This window comes from Chiloscyllium plagiosum, chromosome 2, assembly GCF_004010195.1.
Source record: "Chiloscyllium plagiosum isolate BGI_BamShark_2017 chromosome 2, ASM401019v2, whole genome shotgun sequence".
Classification (NCBI taxonomy): Eukaryota; Metazoa; Chordata; class Chondrichthyes; order Orectolobiformes; family Hemiscylliidae; genus Chiloscyllium; species Chiloscyllium plagiosum.
Genome location: NC_057711.1, coordinates 133,029,415 through 133,046,526, shown reverse-complemented (window position 1 = coordinate 133,046,526; position 17,112 = coordinate 133,029,415). Strand labels below are relative to the sequence as shown.

Genomic DNA, 17,112 nt, shown 5'->3' with positions numbered 1-17,112 from the left:
GCGGGATGTGGACGAGATGCTTTGGAGGGCATCTTTAACCACGTGGGAAGGGAAATTGCGGTCTCTAAAGAAGGAGGCCATCTGGTGTGTTCTGTGGTGGAACTGGTCCTCCTGGGAGCAGATACGGCGGAGGCGGAGGAATTGGGAATAGTGGGCCTGGTAGATGGATTCTATAGATGGGAGGTTGGCCTTTGTGATTGTCCGGGCCGAGTTCACCACTCTCTGTAACCGTCTCCGATCTTGAATGGTACAGTTACCAGATAGTGCTGCATCCAGACAGAATGCTCTCGATGGCGCACCTATAAAAGTTGGCAAGAGTATTCACTGTCATGCCAAATTTTCTCAGCTGCCTGAGGAAGAAAAGATGTTGTTGGGCCTTTGTAACCTGTGCGTCCACATGAAGAGTCCAAGAAAGCTTGTTGTGGATGACCACTCCCAGGAGCTTGACACTCTCCACTCGTTCCATCTCTGTGCCGTTAATGTGTCGGGGGGGCATGAGTAACATCCCACTGAAAGTCAATATGGGTTCCTTGGTTTTGCCAGCATTGAGAGCTAGGTTGTTCTCAGTGCACCATTTTTCCAGGTCTTCCACCTCTCATCTGTAGTCTGTTTCATCAACATCTGAGGTTCGACTGACTATGATGGTTTCATCAGCGAACTTGTAAATGGCATTAGTCTGGTATTTGAGAGAACGCAAAGTTAAGTTTCAAGTTCAGTGACTCTTCATCAGAACCTGTATTGTGCTGGAATGATATTTCTATTTCCTGTACAAATTACTATGACTATTAATATTGAATTTGTGCCAGAGTTTGATTAGATTAGATTCCCTACAGTATGGAAACTGGCCCTTCGGCCCTACGAGACCACCCCGATCCTCTGAAGAGTAACCCACCCAGACCCATTCCCCCAATCTATATTTACCCCTGACTAATGCCCCTAACACTATGGACAATTTAGCATGGCCAATTCACCTGGCCCACACATCCTTGGACTGTGGGAGGAAGCCCACACAGACACAGGGAGAATGTGCAAACTCCACACAGACAGTCACCCAAGGCTGGAATTGAACCCTGGCGCTAAGAGGCAGCAGGTTAACCACTGAGCTGTCCTGCCGCCCATGAATTTGTGTTTCTGGGTTCGGGCAATCAAAACTAATTCAAGCCTTTATTTCACAAATCTGGAATACATTTCAAAATCGCTGTTTAACCATTGGTTAGGCCACTTTTGAATACTGCATGCAATTCTGGTCTCCCTCCTATAGGAAGGATGTTGTGAAACTTGAAAGGGTTCAGAAAAGATTTACCAAAACGTTGTCAGGGTTGGAGGATTTGAGCTATGGAGAGAGGCTGAATAGGCTGGGGCTGGTTTCCCTGGAGCATCAGAGGCCGAGGGGTGACCTTGTAGAGGTTTATAAAATCATGAGGGGCATGGATAGGGTAAATAGACAAGGTCTTTACCCCAGAATATTGGAGTCCAAAACTATAGGGCGTAGGTTTAAGATGAGAGGGGAAAGATTTTAAAATAGACTTAAATGGCAACTTTTTCACACAGAGGGTGGTGCGTGTATGGAATGACCTGTCAGAGGAAGTGGTGGAGGCTGATACAACTGCAATATTTATAAGGCATCTGGATGGATATATGAATAGGAAGGGTTTGGAGGGATATGGGCCAATTGCTGGCAAACGGGACTAGATTAGGTTAGGATATCTCGTTGGCATGGATGAATTGGATCAAAGAGTCTGTTTCAATGCTGTACAATTCTATGACTCTCTGACTCTATGTCAAACAGCAGTTTATTTAACCATTAACAATTCTTGTCACATTTTATACATTTGAAACCATCATTTTGGGAATGCCACACAAGTGTTAAATGATGCTAGAACAATGAACTAAAACCTGACAAAAGGTAACATGTATTCTGCACACAATCCATACAGTTCAGCCATGCAGTGCCACAAAAGGCAGTTTTGGGGAAAAAAGGCCAATAAAGCTTTATTGCTGAGACCAGGAGATGCATGTTGCATTAGGTAATGGTTCTGAAAGAGATAATGTCGAAAGTGCATTAGCTCCACCTATTCTGTTGATACCTCACAGTGTGTGAGTGCAGAAATTAAGTTCTACGCTAGCCTTTGCAGGGAGCAAATGTGTTCTATGTTGTTCCCAGAAGACGTAATAATGATTCTGGACTGGTAATGGACTTGTTGTTATTGTGCATATCTAAATGATTTGAAATATCTCAATGCAACTACTCACTGCTTGATGTAGGAATTTAAGTGTCAACATCAAGAATACATGTCTCAGAATGTTACAAAGTAACATTTTAATTTGAACTACAGGTCGTCCTTGGATTGTGAACATGTTCCATTCTTGAGTCCACTCTCAAGTCGATTTATATGCAAGTCAGAACACAATGCAGCACAGTATAAAATAAGAGTTCATCAGTACAGTAAATCTGTATGTCAGATCTTTAAAATTACAGCCCTTGTATGTGTTCTTAAATACCAGGATTCATAAGTCAGACATTTGAAAATCGCATGATTTTTCTGTACACATTTAACATGCGCATTGTGGTGTTAGCCTGATTGCCACTAACAACAGTGCTTTTTCTGTAAAGACTCTCCTGTGATTTATCTTCTACACAGTACAAAGTACAGATAAACCAACCCTTACACTGAACCACGTATTGGCAGAGATGGCAGATGCCATGAGATGCCAGTAGTGGCAATCAGGCTAACACCACAATGCGCATGTTAGATTGATCTGAAAGTCATGGTTTACATGTAGTGAGTTGAGCATTAGCATCTCACATATACTTTATGTAGAAATATCAGCCCATTAAAAATAAGGACAAATGTGTACAGAAAAATCATGCGATTTTCAAATGTCTGACTTATGAATCCTGGTATTTAAGAACACATACAAGGGCTGTAATTTTAAAGATCTGACATACAGATTTACTGTACTGATGAACTCTTATTTTATACTGTGCTGCATTGTGTTCTGACTTGCATATAAATCGACTTGAGAGTGGACTCAAGAATGGAACATGTTCACAATCCAAGGACGACCTGTAGTTCAAATTAAAATGTTACTTTGTAACATTCTGAGACATGTATTCTTGATGTTGACACTTAAATTCCTACATCAAGCAGTGAGTAGTTGCATTGAGATATTTCAAATCATTTAGATATGCACAATTACACCACATTGTTATCGAGCACTGTCTCCATTTCCCCCTTCGCCTAATCAGGTAAGAGATGCCCTTTTCAGGAAACGGGTGAAGATTAGATTAGATTACTTACAGTGTGGAAACAGGCCCTTCGGCCCAACAAGTCCACACCGACCCACCGAAGCGCAACCCACCCATTCCCCTACATTTACCCCTTTACCTAACACTACGGGGCAATTTAGCATGGCCAATTCACCTGACCTGCACATCTTTGGATTGTGGGAGGAAACCAGAGCACCCGGAGGAAACCCACGCAGACACGGGGAGAATGTGCAAAATCCACACAGTGGAGTCGGGAATTGAACCCAAGTCTCTGGCGCTGTGAGGCACCAGTGCTAACCACTGTGCCACCATGTTGCCCACAGTGTTTCTATCCTTCCCTTGATTGCCGTGCAGGCTGATCGATACACAGTGCTCCATCTTAACTTGTCTTTGCACAAGCTGTTAATGTGCCTATGAATATCCTCATGTTTTATTTTAACATACTTTGATGCCTCTAGTGTAAATTTAATGCTTTATTCTTCATTCAATCTTTTTTTTGTTTTGTCTATAGTTAAGATCCAGCAATGAGCCAGACCAGGAAATGTTGAATGACTGTCTCACTATTCAACCACTGCAGCCTGCTACATCACCACAAGATGCTGTGGACAGTACAATCGGCCAATCACCTGGACATCCCCATGACATATATTCAGGTAAGCTTCCCCAAACTTCCAAAATAGCTTGGACAAAGTACACTTTAGTATTGCTGTTTATTTTACCCTTTGTTTCAAGTAGTATATTTTAATGGTTACTAAAAATGAAAGCAAGTTATAGTAGAGTTCACAAAACTGGCCAGCGAGATAATGCAATGGTACAAATGCACTTCTCCAATCATTCACATTCACCTCAAACAAAAGCACCAAATGAAGTGTGAATTATCATTTACAGTTACAAGTTACAGAAAAAAATTACAATTCAATGCTTTAATTTCAGTCAGCCCTACGTTAGTCAGTCTCTGCATATACATTTCATTCATAATCTCCAAACAATTGAATAGAGTCATATGTTCAAGGGGCATGTATGAGTTGTTATTCGTGGGTCATCTGTTCTTTTCTGAGGTGGTGTCCTTCCTCTGAGGAATATCACTCCCAAAGTGAGTGCTTGCACAGAATATTGACCAGATCTTTCAGATTCAGCACGAAGGGCAATCAATGCTACCTTTCTGCAACCATCAATCGAGCAGTCACAAACCATTTATTACTTTCTGAACTGATGATTCAAACCTGTTCATAGAGTGATAGAGATGTACAGCACGGAAACAGACCCTGCGTTCCAACTCGCCCATGCCATGCATGCATGTAGAGTGAATAATCAACTGATATCTCCCCAGCAGCCATCGTTGCAGCTTCTATATAGTGAGATAGTGAGGACTGCAGATGCTGGAGATCAGAGTCGAAAAGTGTGACACTGGAAAAGCACAGCAGGTCAGGCAGCATCTGAGGAGCAGGAGAATCAACGTTTCAGGCATAAGCCTTTCATCAGCTTCTTTTTAGCTGAACATTTGCATGCAAAGTGATTCAGCTTCTTGAAGTGGAGTAGTGCTTTCCCGATTGTGAACCTGCTTCCTTGTCTTTGTGAAATGATATATGTAATGTTGACATCCTGATTCTAACACTGATCTTCCTGTTAATCCTTCTGTTGATATTTACTCCTTTTCCCCACGATATTGCTCTTGTACAGTTTGAAATATCTGTCAGTGTAAAGCAAAGACTTGTCTATTCTTCCATTTAATCAGAGAGTCACAGAGATGTACAGCCCTACAGTCCAATTCGTCCGTGCCGACCAGATATCCCAACCTAAATTAGTTCCATTTGCCAGCACTTGGCCCATGTCCCTCCAAGCCCTTCCTATTCATATACCCATCCAGATGCCTTTTCAATGCTGTAATTGTACCAGCCTCCAGCACTTCCCCTGGCAGCTCATTCCATACACGTACCACCCTCTGTGTGAAAAAGTTGCCCCTTAGGTCTCTTTTATATCTTTCCCTTCTCACCCTAAACCTATGCCCTCTAGTTCTGGACTCCCCCACCCCAGGGAAAATACTTTGTTTATTTATCCTATCCATGCCCCTCATGATTTTATAAACCTCTATAAGGTCACCCCTCAGCCTCCTAACGCTCCAGAGAAAACAGCCCCAGCCTGTACAGCCTCTCCCTATAGCTTAAATCCTCCAACCCTGGCAACATCCTTGTAAATCTTTTCTGAACCCTTTCAGGTTTCACAACATCCTTCCAATAAGAAGGAGATCAGAATTGCATGCAATATTCCAACAGTGGCCTAACCAATGTCCTGTACAGGCACAATATGACCTCCCAACTCCTGTACTCAATACTCTGACCAATAAAGGAAAGCATACCAAACACCTTCTTCACTATCCTATCGACCTGTGACTCTACTTTCAAGGAGCTATGAACCTGCACTCCCAGGCCTTTTTGTTCAGCAACACTCCCTAGGACCTTACCATTAAGTGTGTAAGTCCTGATAAGATCTGCTTTCCCAAAGTGCAACATCTTGCATTTATCTAAATTAAACCCCATCTGCCACACCTCAGCCCATTGGCCCATCTGGTCAAGATCCAGTTGTAATCTGAGGTAACCTGCTTCGCTGTGCACTACATCTCCAATTTTGGTGTCATCTGCAAATGTACTGACTATACCTCCAATGTTCATATCCAAATCATTTATATAAATGACAAAAAGTAGTGAATCCAGCGCTCATCCTTGTGGCACTCCACTGGTCACAAGCCTCCAAGTGTGAAAAACAACCTTCCACCACCACCCTTTGAGTCAGCTCTGTATCCAAATGGCTAGTTCTCCCTGTATTCCATGAGATATAACCTTGCTAACCAGTCTCTCATGGGGAACCTTGTCAAACACCTTACTGAAGTCCATATAGATTACGTCCACTGCTCTGCCCTCATCAATCCTATTTGTTACTTTTTCAAAAAACTCAATCAAGTTTGTGAGACATGATTTCCCACGCACAAAACCATGTTGACTATCCCTAATCAGTCCTTGCCTTTCCAAATACATGTACATCCTGCCCCTCAGGATTCCCTCCAACGACCTGCTCACCACTGACATGAGGCTCATCAGTCCATGGTTCCCTGGCTTTCCTTATCACCTTTCTTAAATAATGGTATCACGTTAGCCAGTCTTCCGGCACCTCACCTGTGAATATCTCAGCAAGGGGCCCAGCAATCACTTCCCTAACTTCCCACAAAGTTCTAGGGTACACCTGATCAGGTCCTGGGGATTTATCCACCTTTACCTGTTTCAAGACATCCAGCACTTCCTCCTCTATAATATGGACATTTTTCAAGATATCACCATCTATTTCCCTACAGTCTATATCTTCCATATCCTTTTCCACAATAAACACTGATGCAAAATACTCATTTAGTATCTCCCCCATTTCCTGCGGCTCCACACAAAGGCCACCTTACTCATCTTTGAGGGGCCCTATTCTCTCCCTAGTTACCCTTTTGTCCTTAATGTATTTGTAAAAACCCTTTGGATTCTCCTTAACCATATTTGCCAAAGCTATCCCATGTCCCCTTTTTGCCCTCCTGATTTCCCTCTTAAGTATACTCTTACTGCCTTTATACTTTTCTAAGGATTCACTCGATCTCTCCTGTCTATACCTGACATATGCTTCCTTCTTTTTCTTAAACAAACTCTCAATTTCTTTAGTCATCCAGCATTACCTATACCTACCAGCCTTTCCTTTCACCCCAACAGGATTGTTATCTCATTTCTGAAAGCTTCCCATTTTCCAGTCGTCACTTTACCTGCAAGCATTTGCCCCCAATCAACTTTTGAAAGTTCCTGCCTAATACCTTCAAAACTTCAACTTTTAGATCTGATCTATCCTTTTCCATCATTATTTTAAATCTAATATAATTATGTTCACTGACCCCAAAGTGCTCCCCCACTGACACCTCAGTGACCTGCCCCGCCTTATTTCCCAAGAGTAGGTCAAGTTTTGCACCTTTTCTAGTAGGTATCTCCACATACTGAATCAGAAAATTGTCTTGTACACTCTTAATAAGTTCCTCTCCATCTAAACCCTTAACACTATGACAGTCCCAGTCTATGTTTGGAAAGTTAAAATCCCCTACCATAACTACCCTATTATTGTTGCACATAACTGAAATCTCCTTACAAATTTGTTTCTCAATTTCCCACTGATTATTAGGGTGTCTATAATACAATCCCAATAAGGTGACCATACCTTTCTTAATCCTCTCTCTAGCAGAACATTGGCAACTCAGATCTTCTACGCATGTTGGTAGCTTCCTTGAAAGTCTGCATTTCCTCTCAGCAGATGTGCTCTCATGGCAGGATCTCTTCTACCTAAAACAATCACATCTCCGATGAAATCTTCATTTAGTTGTCCATATTCAAAAACGTCAACTAGATGTATCGGTCACAACACACACAGATCAAGCTTCCCAAAGCTGTAATATTGAACACATAATTTTAATAAGTAACATTAACAGAGAGTTCAAAATGTGCCTACAAACCCTTTGTAATTTGTCCACTCTGGCTTTTCTGGTCCTCAATGAGATCAAGAATGCAATATACCTTCTATCACTCTTCCCCCAGCACTGATAATAGAGTTGCAACGCTTATTTAATCTGGCTTCTTCATCAAACTTATAGCTACTTTATTTTTACTACTGAGATAGGAAGAAATTTCAATTATGTCTTATATTGCCTTTCTTTTCCATAGCACTTGGAGCAGGAAAATACTGAGCCATATTGAGTCACCCTACAATCCAAAGTTGCAGACTGCTGTTCTAATTCTTACTGCTTCTTGCAGTAACTGGCTCCCTAACAGCTCTGAAAATTTATACAATTTCTGACATCATTTTTCATACTGGTGTTTGAGTGATTACTGCTTCGAAAGAGAAAGCAGTTTACAACACGTATGACATGGGATGCCTGATATAAAAATGCATTTCTTCAAGCACGTTAATACAAATTTGGAAAATTAATCTGATCAAAACAATGATTTCAGAGAAGGTTCAGTGAATGTTATTCACATGTAAGGAGGCTAGATAGCTTCCAGTGGCACTGCTGAGATGTGAGTTCTCAGCCATTTCATTGGCTGATTACTCTCAGTGGGGGTGGGGGGGGCGGGGGGTTGGAATTTTCTCCCTGATGGAATGGAATCAGGCAATTATTGACTGCTGAGGTAGGAGCAAGCCAATTGCAGGTTGGAATATCAGCAACCTTTACAACGCACGTAAATTATCCGTACATGTTGCTTTGTTCAAATGCCTAACGTGCAATAGATTTTTGCCAACACATCAGGTTCTCCGTTTTCTCTCGTCTTTGACTCTAAGAAAAGCTATACTTTATTTTTTATTCATTTTGCACACAGCAGAAAGTTGTCCACTCCTCATTAGGCCCAGTTTGTTGGTGAAGATCTCATCGCAGTGCCCGCATTTCCCTTCTGACCTCTCACGTGTCTGTGTTGCATTCTTACTGAATCTTCCGGACAGTAACTAAATTACAAGGAGAGAAAAGAAAGATTAGTACTAACTTACTATGTATGGCATTTGTTCAGTCTGCATAGAACAATATACAAGGGCTTGGTTTTATGTTTCAACCACTGCATAGCACTCCATACATTGCAATCTTACTGTCAACAAATGACATACAGAAAAGCAAAATGTAAACAAAGCACCTCACCGTTTGGTGCTCCTCTGGCCCCAATTCTTCATCTTACTCCTGAAAACAAAAAAATGCTGGAGATCACAGCGGGTTAGGCAGCATCCGTGGAGAGAGATCAAGCTAATGTTTTGAGTCAAGATGATTCTTCATCAGGGCTGAGGTGAAGTGTGGAGGGCAGTATTTGTGCAATCGTGTGAGGGTGGATTGCTGGGGGACAAAGGATGTTGATAGTTCAGATTAGGTGATCGGAATATGAGAATGGCAGAACGATGAAGTATCCAACTGCCAAATTGCCCCTTTCTTTTAGCTTCACTTGTTGCATTCTCTGTCAGCATGTCCTGTCTCCCCTCCCCTTCCCCTACTCCAGTGGGACTGTCTGTTCTTTTCAGTCTGGCAGTTGGACACGCACTTGTTCTCCCATTCTCACAATCCGATCACCTCATCTGGACTATCAACACCCTTTCTCACCCCGTACTCCACCCCACACTGTTGCATAAATGCTGCCCTCCACGTCAGCCCTGACGCAGAGTCATTGAGACTCGAAACATTAGCTTGCTCTCTCTCCATGGATGCTGCCTGACCTGCTGTGATCTCCAGCATTGGCATTGGTTGTTTTCCATATAGATTCCAGCGTCTGCAGTAATTTCCTCCTCATCTCTATAGTTACTCTGGCAATTCTTAACTGCTTCCCAACCAAGACCTCTGTCAGAATAGCATCTGAGGCTTGATGACACTATGATCAACAGTTTTATAGCTGGACGTTGGTGTATTTTCTTCTCTTTTCAAATAAAGGTCTAAAATCGTAGCTTGCAGTAGGTTGATGGTTGAGGAAGTGTCACAATGATTCTCACTGTCTGCTGAACTGTTGCTCGCTGTTAATTATAAGCTGAGGTTTGGCTGCTAGTGTCCAATGACAAGGCTCCTTAAATGGTTTCCTGTTTACCTGCAAATTAATGGCAAGAAGCGTTACAAGTGCTGTTGATGACCCGAGGATAGCCAATCCATCTCTTGTACTTTGCCTCACAGCTTATTCCATCTTGTGTTATTGAAAGTAAGGAATATTGCGACTGGAGTGTGGTGAGGTATCATAACTTGACAAAATGCACTTTGATCTGCTATTAATTTGGAGTCAACAGTATATCCTTGGGTAGGATGATTTGTTTTAGTCTTTGATGCAATGTGGACATGGCTTATTTGTCTCTCATGACTAATGCCCATGGATTAATGGCTCACAGGACCATCTCAAAAAGGCAGTTTAGAGTCAACCAATTTGTAATCATATGTAGGCCATCCTTCCCTGACCATCTTACCTGGTGCCAGGCACCCTTCTTTCTGCCACTTTGTTCTAGGCAATTAGCCAACTGTCACATCCTGCCAGTATGGTGTTGGAAACCAACTGGGGCATGGAAGGAGGGCAGACTTTCCTCTCTCCTCATTGAACCTGATAGATTTTTTTTATGGCAATTGTCATGATCACCATGTCTTAGACTAGGTTTCAACACCAGACTTTAAAAATTGCATTTAAATTCCAAGAGCCGCTACAGTAGAACCAATGATTGGTCCTCACCTCCCGCCAGGACTGGGTGTCTGGATTACTCATTCCGTGACATTACCACAACTCTCTTGTCTCCATAGATCTTGGCGTTGTGGAAGCACATTACAGTTCCCATTTACTTGAAGAATCTTTTAAAGATACATTGTTAGCTCCTAACAATACCAAAAACAACTATTGATTTAATTATGTTTCACCGAGCATAGAAAATACTAAAGATATGTGAAATATTCAAACAAAGAAATAAGATCACTGTGGCAATAGCAAAAAAATAGAGTTTGGCATTCATGCACAATTTTAATAGTTAGGACTTGCATCTAATATTATAAAACTAAGTGCCTCCTTATGGCAATCATTAGTATCATTGATTGTCTAATGAACAAAGTCTAAACAGGTTAAGATTACTCACTGGGGTTTAGAAAAATGAGAGGTGATCTCATTGAAACATCCAGGATTCTTAAGGGGCTCGACAGGGTCAATGCTGAGAGATTGTTTCCCCTAATGGGAGAGTCTAGGACCAGAGAGCACTAATTTAAGACTGAGATGAAGAGGGATTTTTGCTCTCAGAGCGTTGTAGTCTTTGGAGAGATGTGGGAGCAGAGTCCTTGTATGTCCTTAGGCTGAGATAGATTCTTGATCAGTCGGAGAATCAAGGGTTACAAGGAAAAGGCAGGAAAGTGGATGTGAGGAATGTTGGATGAGCCATGATCTGAATGAATAGTGGAGCAGGCTCAAGGGGCTAAATGGACTCATCCTGTTCCTATTTCTGATGGTCTTGTGATCTTATCATGTATAGTGATGTATGCATGATGAGGGGCCACTCAGAAGATGGAGATGTGGTTTTTGGGACCACTGTTTCAACAGAAATATCAATGTTCTATGTTTTCATTGAATATTAGGTTATGTTAGGAACCACAATATTGTAGATATAAATGGACATTTATGTAAAGCCTCCATCTAATCAAAAATGCCTACTCCATGTTGCATGTGCTATATTTTCAGGTCATCCATTCTGGAAAGGTAAATCAAAGCAATGCACTCTCCAGGTCTTCCCTCTATTCCACCCCAGCCTGAACCACCCCGGCAAAGGGTCTTGGTTGCCAGTGGTCAGTTCGGGTGCCCGCTGGGCCAGAAGTCTAAGACTAAAAATGAGCTATAGCACTTGTTTGAACAACACCCTCCAGATTGTTGGTTTGCACGCTGCCTCATGTAAACATGTGCCCCATTCGCTCCCGGCCTGCCGATGGGGACATTGAGTTAAAACTGAGAACTCTCCATCCAGTCAAAGGTGACACAAAAAACTGCAGCGATTCTTCTTCTGATGTGGCCAGATCAAGGCTGCTCAACATTCACTACAAAATTGTAAATCAATGTACAAGAAGCATGTTCCCAATTTCATTATCAATAGCCAACTGAGAAATGTCCTCATAATATGTTTCAAATACAACTTCAGAAAAAGATCAAGTGCAGCTACCAATGTGATATTTTCTAGTTCAAGCCCCAACAGCATGGAAGCAGGCCATTCAGCCCATCGAGTCCGTACTGACCCTCCCACTCACACCGACACCCCTACTCTATAACCACACATTTATCAGGGGTATTCTGTCCATGTCTGCACATCCCTGATGTGGAGGTGGAGGTGCTGGTGCTGGGCTGGGTTGGACAAGGTCAAAAATCAACCGAAACCAGCTCCTCCATGAGGTGTTAGTGAGAGAGGAAGACAATTCTGTGTCTACGGTCTTCCTCTTTCACTAACACCTAATGAATGAACAGAACTCAGAAATCTACTGTTTTCAAATAAACCCATTGGACTGTAACCTGTAATTTGATTTTTGACCTTGCACATCCCTGGACACTATTGGCAATTTAGCATGGCCAACCCATCTAATCTGCCTATCATTGGACTGTGGAAGGAAAAATCAGAGCACCCAGAGGAAACCCACACAGGCACAGAGGGAAAATACAAACTCCACACAAGTCACCCAAGGCTGGAATTGAACCCAGGTCCCTGATACTGTGAGGTAGCAGTCCTAACCACTGAGCAATCATTTCTGCATGTGAACTGTTTACAGTCTTTACAACATCTAAGTTGCTAATTTGAGTCAAACGTACTGCCAGAACTCTGCTGTAAGTGATTAGAAACTAGTTTAAGATCGTCCAAATCTATATTCACAGAGAACTTTTCATGATCGACCAACCAAGGGCACATTCTGTCTTTTAATCTGTACTGGAGTTAAGCTCGTAACGGGTGGTCAAAGAGCCATTTACTTAACTCACAACATCGGCTAGTGATGATGCATTTACATTTCTTTTTCATGATTCATATTCATGATTTATCGAATTTTGAGAAACGAAAGAATTATGTATCTTTGTTAGTTTTCCAAGAAAAATTGGCAGAGACTGGAAAATAGATCAATGTCTCACTCTGTCATTTTGAGGAGTAACAAATGGAAGGGACTTTAGGATCAAACAGAATTGTTTTAAAAATACAAGCTTAAATTTGGCAGTATACAAAATACAGTATACGAGGAAATGAACATGGTGATAATTGGAAAATAAATTTCATTATCACATATTTATTGGAGTTGAATGAACCACAACATTGATGAAAGAATTAGATTAGCACTGACATAGAAAAATATGAAGACTTGAAGAAAGGGCAAAGAATTTGGATGAGAGAAATTGCTCCAGTAGGGAGGTTCTACAGGGATATCAGACTGAATGGCCTCCTTGTTTAAGTAGAGACTTCCTGTCAAGAATTGAAAGTGAGTTAGCAGGAATATATTTTTAAAAAGAAAGCAGACGAAAGAATTTTGCCTCTGACAATAATAACATGCAAAGAGGTTTCAAGTTCATAATATCATGTGGTACAACTTGCTCCATGTAATGTAAGGATGTATGTTGTGCAGAAGTTGTCCAGGAAGAAATCCTAAAGAACTGAAAATTCTAATAATGTTAAATAAAGAAACAAACATTTTCAATGGTGCTGCTGTGAGGAGTTGATGCAATTGCAATGACAAATTCCTTACAAACTTCTCACAAGCTCAAGGACGAAATGGACTACCTGTGATTCAAATTCATACATTCTTAAAGTGGGAAAAGCTGCCAGTCCATATAAAATCCCAACCATTGAGTTTGCACACATAATAGATACAAAGATACTATAAGCAATTAATGGAGACATTGCACACAAATGATATTTCATTTAATTATATTTTTAATAAAAGTCAATGTAAGACATAGTAGACAATAGACAATAGGTGCAGGAGTTGGCCATTCTGCCCTTCGAGCCTGCACCACCATTCAATATGATCATGGCTGATCATCTTTGATCAGTATGCTGTTCCTGCCTTATCTCCATAACCCTTTATTCCATTATCCTTGAGAGCTCTATCCAACTCTTTCTTAAATAAATCCAGAGACTGAGCCTCCACTGCCCTCTGGGGCAGAGCATTCCACACAGCCACCACTCTCTGGGTGAAGAAGTTTCTCCTCATCTCTGTCCTAAATCGTCTACCCCGTATTTTTAAGCTGTGTCCTCTGGTTCGGGACTCACCCATCAGCGGAAACATGTTTCCTGCCTCCGGAGTGTCCAATCCTTTAATAAATCACTAAACCACTTTGATGTGCTAAAGTTTATACTAATATTATAAAAAAGTGCTTATGGAGTTGAAATATGGTATTTTATGTTTGATGTATGAGTCAGAGATATACAGCACGGAAACAGATCCTTTAGTTCAACTCGTTCATGCCGATCAGGTATCCCAAACTAATCGAGTCCCATTTGCCAGCCCTTGGCCGATATCCTTCTCAACCCTTCTTATTCATATACCCATTCAGATACCTGTTAACTGCTGTATTTGTACCAGCCTTCACCACTTCCCCAGCAACTCATTCCATACACGCACCACCATCTGTGTGAAAAAGTTGCCCCTTGGGTCCCTTTTAAATCTTTCCCTTCTCACCCTAAACCTCTGCCCTCTAGTTCTGAACTTCCCCACCCCTGGGAAAAGATATTGGTTATTTCCTCTATCCATGCCCCTCATGATTTCATAAACCTCTATAAGGTCACCCCTAAGCTCTGACACTCCAGGGAAAAAGCCCCATCCTACTCAGTCTCTCCCTGTAGCTCAACTCCTCCAACTCTGGCAACATCCTTGTAAATCTTTTCTGAACCCTTTCAAGTTTCACAACATCCTTCCGATAGGAGGGAGACCAGAATTGCACACAATATTCCAAAAGTAGCCTAACCAATGTCCTGTACAGCTGCAACATGACCTCCCAAGTCCTCTACTCAATGCTCTGACCAATAAAGGAAAGCATACCAAACGCCTTCTTCACTATCTTATCTACCTGCGACTCCTCTTTCAAGGAGCTATGAACCTGCAATCCAAGATCTCTTTGTGCAGCAGCAAAGGTCCCTAGGTCCTTACCATTAAGTGTATAAGTCCTGCTCTGATTTGCCTTTCCAAAGTGCAGCACCTTGTATTAAAATTAAACTAAACTCCATCTGCCACTGATCAGCCCATTGACCCACCTGATCAAGATCCCGTTGTAATCTGAGGTAATCATGTTCATAGTCATAGAGATCTACAGCTCAGAAAAAAGGCACCTCAACCCATTGTGTCTGCATTGGTGAAAAACAACAATGTACCTCTTCCAGTTCCATTTTCTAGCACTTGGCCCATAGCCTTGGATGTCTTGTTCTCACACATGAACATAAAAAAGACATCTATACATTTAGAGAAAGTTAACCTACTTTGATAAGCAAAACAGCATTGCTGCAGTTTTGCTTTAGGTACTCTTGAGACATTTTCCTCTCATAATTTTCACTGAACTGCTGTTTTTCCCTTCAAGAATTGAAGTAGTTGAATGGATTTCAGCCCCAAGTACGCACAGTATTTTTTTTTTATTTGGCCTTCAGTGAGACAAAAGCCATCATGCCATTTAATGAGTAAAATTCTTGACGAAGAACATTTCCACTTATTAACTGAATTAAAATCAATTACATACTGAGTTATACATTGCCATAATACTGGTTCTGTATTTCTGCATTACTTTACAAGCTTCACCGATTTAAAAAGTCAGGTTTTCATTGTATTCGGGCCAAACTGCGCAATGCATCACATTAACAGTCTTACCAAACTCTAAACAAGGTACTTGATGGCTTATCATAAATCTAGCGATATTCTCACAAAATCATGTTTTGCCACTTGATTTAAGAAAAAAAACCACATTATTACAAAAGGTAGTATAAAATGTAATAATTTTTTTAAAAAGTTATTTTATATTGTTCAGTTTTGGTTACATTGATGAATGTTGAAAGTGGTAGTGAAACAAATCCATTTAGCAAGGTAGACGTACAGTCTATTCCATGATTAAAATTTGCCCTAAATATGTTTTCATTTTCTGTCTGTATTTTTGTTCACAAGTTAATTAAATGCAAGCAACTTGTTTTCATTGAAGTAACTCAGCTGAAATAACAACATATACAGATTGACAGAATATAGACTACCTAATCCCTCTATTTCAGTTGCAAAAGCATTATAAGCATTATAAGGCCATTTGTTTTGCTTGTTTGTATACATCTAAAGGTATTATAGCATGAAGAATTTCCCATGGCTATAAAATATAGACCTGGTTCCTCAACTGTAGTTCTAGCCTGAGATCAAATATCAAATAAACTGGAAATTCACAATCATCTAAATTACTGTTGCATTGCAAAGTGAAGATCCTGTCATTATTGAAGAATCTGGAGAAATGCAACTAAACTCCATATTTTCCATTTTATTTTACCACATAAAGATCTATCCTTTAGACACTAAAGATCACTTCATTCAAATTTACATCTCTTCTCAATCTGCATGTGAAATACATGATTGCATTTTATGTAATTTAACACTTGTTTTTTAAATTTACATTTCTGCTGCGAAACTTTGACCAGCGACAACTGGTGCTGAGAAATAGTGCCTGCTATTTCCCTCTGCCATATGTCTGAGGACTGGCATTATAGATTCACGCTATATGACTGATTTCACAGCCTGTTATTACAGTGGGATGTTGGTCAGTTCACAGTTTGATTGATAGCTCCAAGTTCTTAAAGTCTGATGTGGTGGATAATTCACAGAAGCCCTTCAGTGTGGAAGCAGGCCATTTGGCCCATCACTGACCCTCCCAAGAGCATCCCACCCAGACCCACCTTCTACCTCTGCATTCCCCATGGCTATTCCACCTAGCCTCCACATTATGGTCAATTTAGCATGACCAATCAACCTAACCTGCACATCTTTGGATTGTGAGAGGAAAAGCGGAGCACTCGGAGAGAATGTGCAAACTCCACACAGACAGTCGCCCGAGGCTGGAATCAAACCCAGGTCCCTGGTGCTGTGAGGCAGCAGTGCTAACCACTGAGCCACTGTGCTGGATGGATGAAATAGTGAAGGAATCTGAACACATTGCATTTTGTTTCCTCAGGTCATATACTTTTTTCGAAAGAATGAAGTAATAGACACTTTGGCCTGAATGTTTGCAGGTGCAAAGGGATTTGAGATATAAGCCTGTTTCTAAAAGCCCCATTTCTGAGTGTTGCCCACACTGATTACCCTGGGA

The 17,112-nt window shown here is 41.2% G+C and overlaps 1 protein-coding gene across 7 annotated transcripts in view; it reads left to right on the top strand.

The window, feature by feature from the left end:
* The window catches only part of LOC122564092 (zinc finger protein GLIS3-like), a 567,943-nt gene that overhangs the window by 451,274 nt on the left and 99,557 nt on the right, over nucleotides 1-17,112 (top strand). For all 7 annotated transcript variants that reach the window (XR_006315822.1, XM_043718654.1, XM_043718678.1 and 4 more), the window contains exon 7: nucleotides 3,783-3,924. Coding sequence is in view for 6 of the 7 variants with exons in the window: in XM_043718654.1 (XP_043574589.1) it covers nucleotides 3,783-3,924 (142 nt within the window). In the remaining variant the exon portion in view is untranslated. The remainder of the gene's footprint in view (nucleotides 1-3,782; nucleotides 3,925-17,112) is intronic.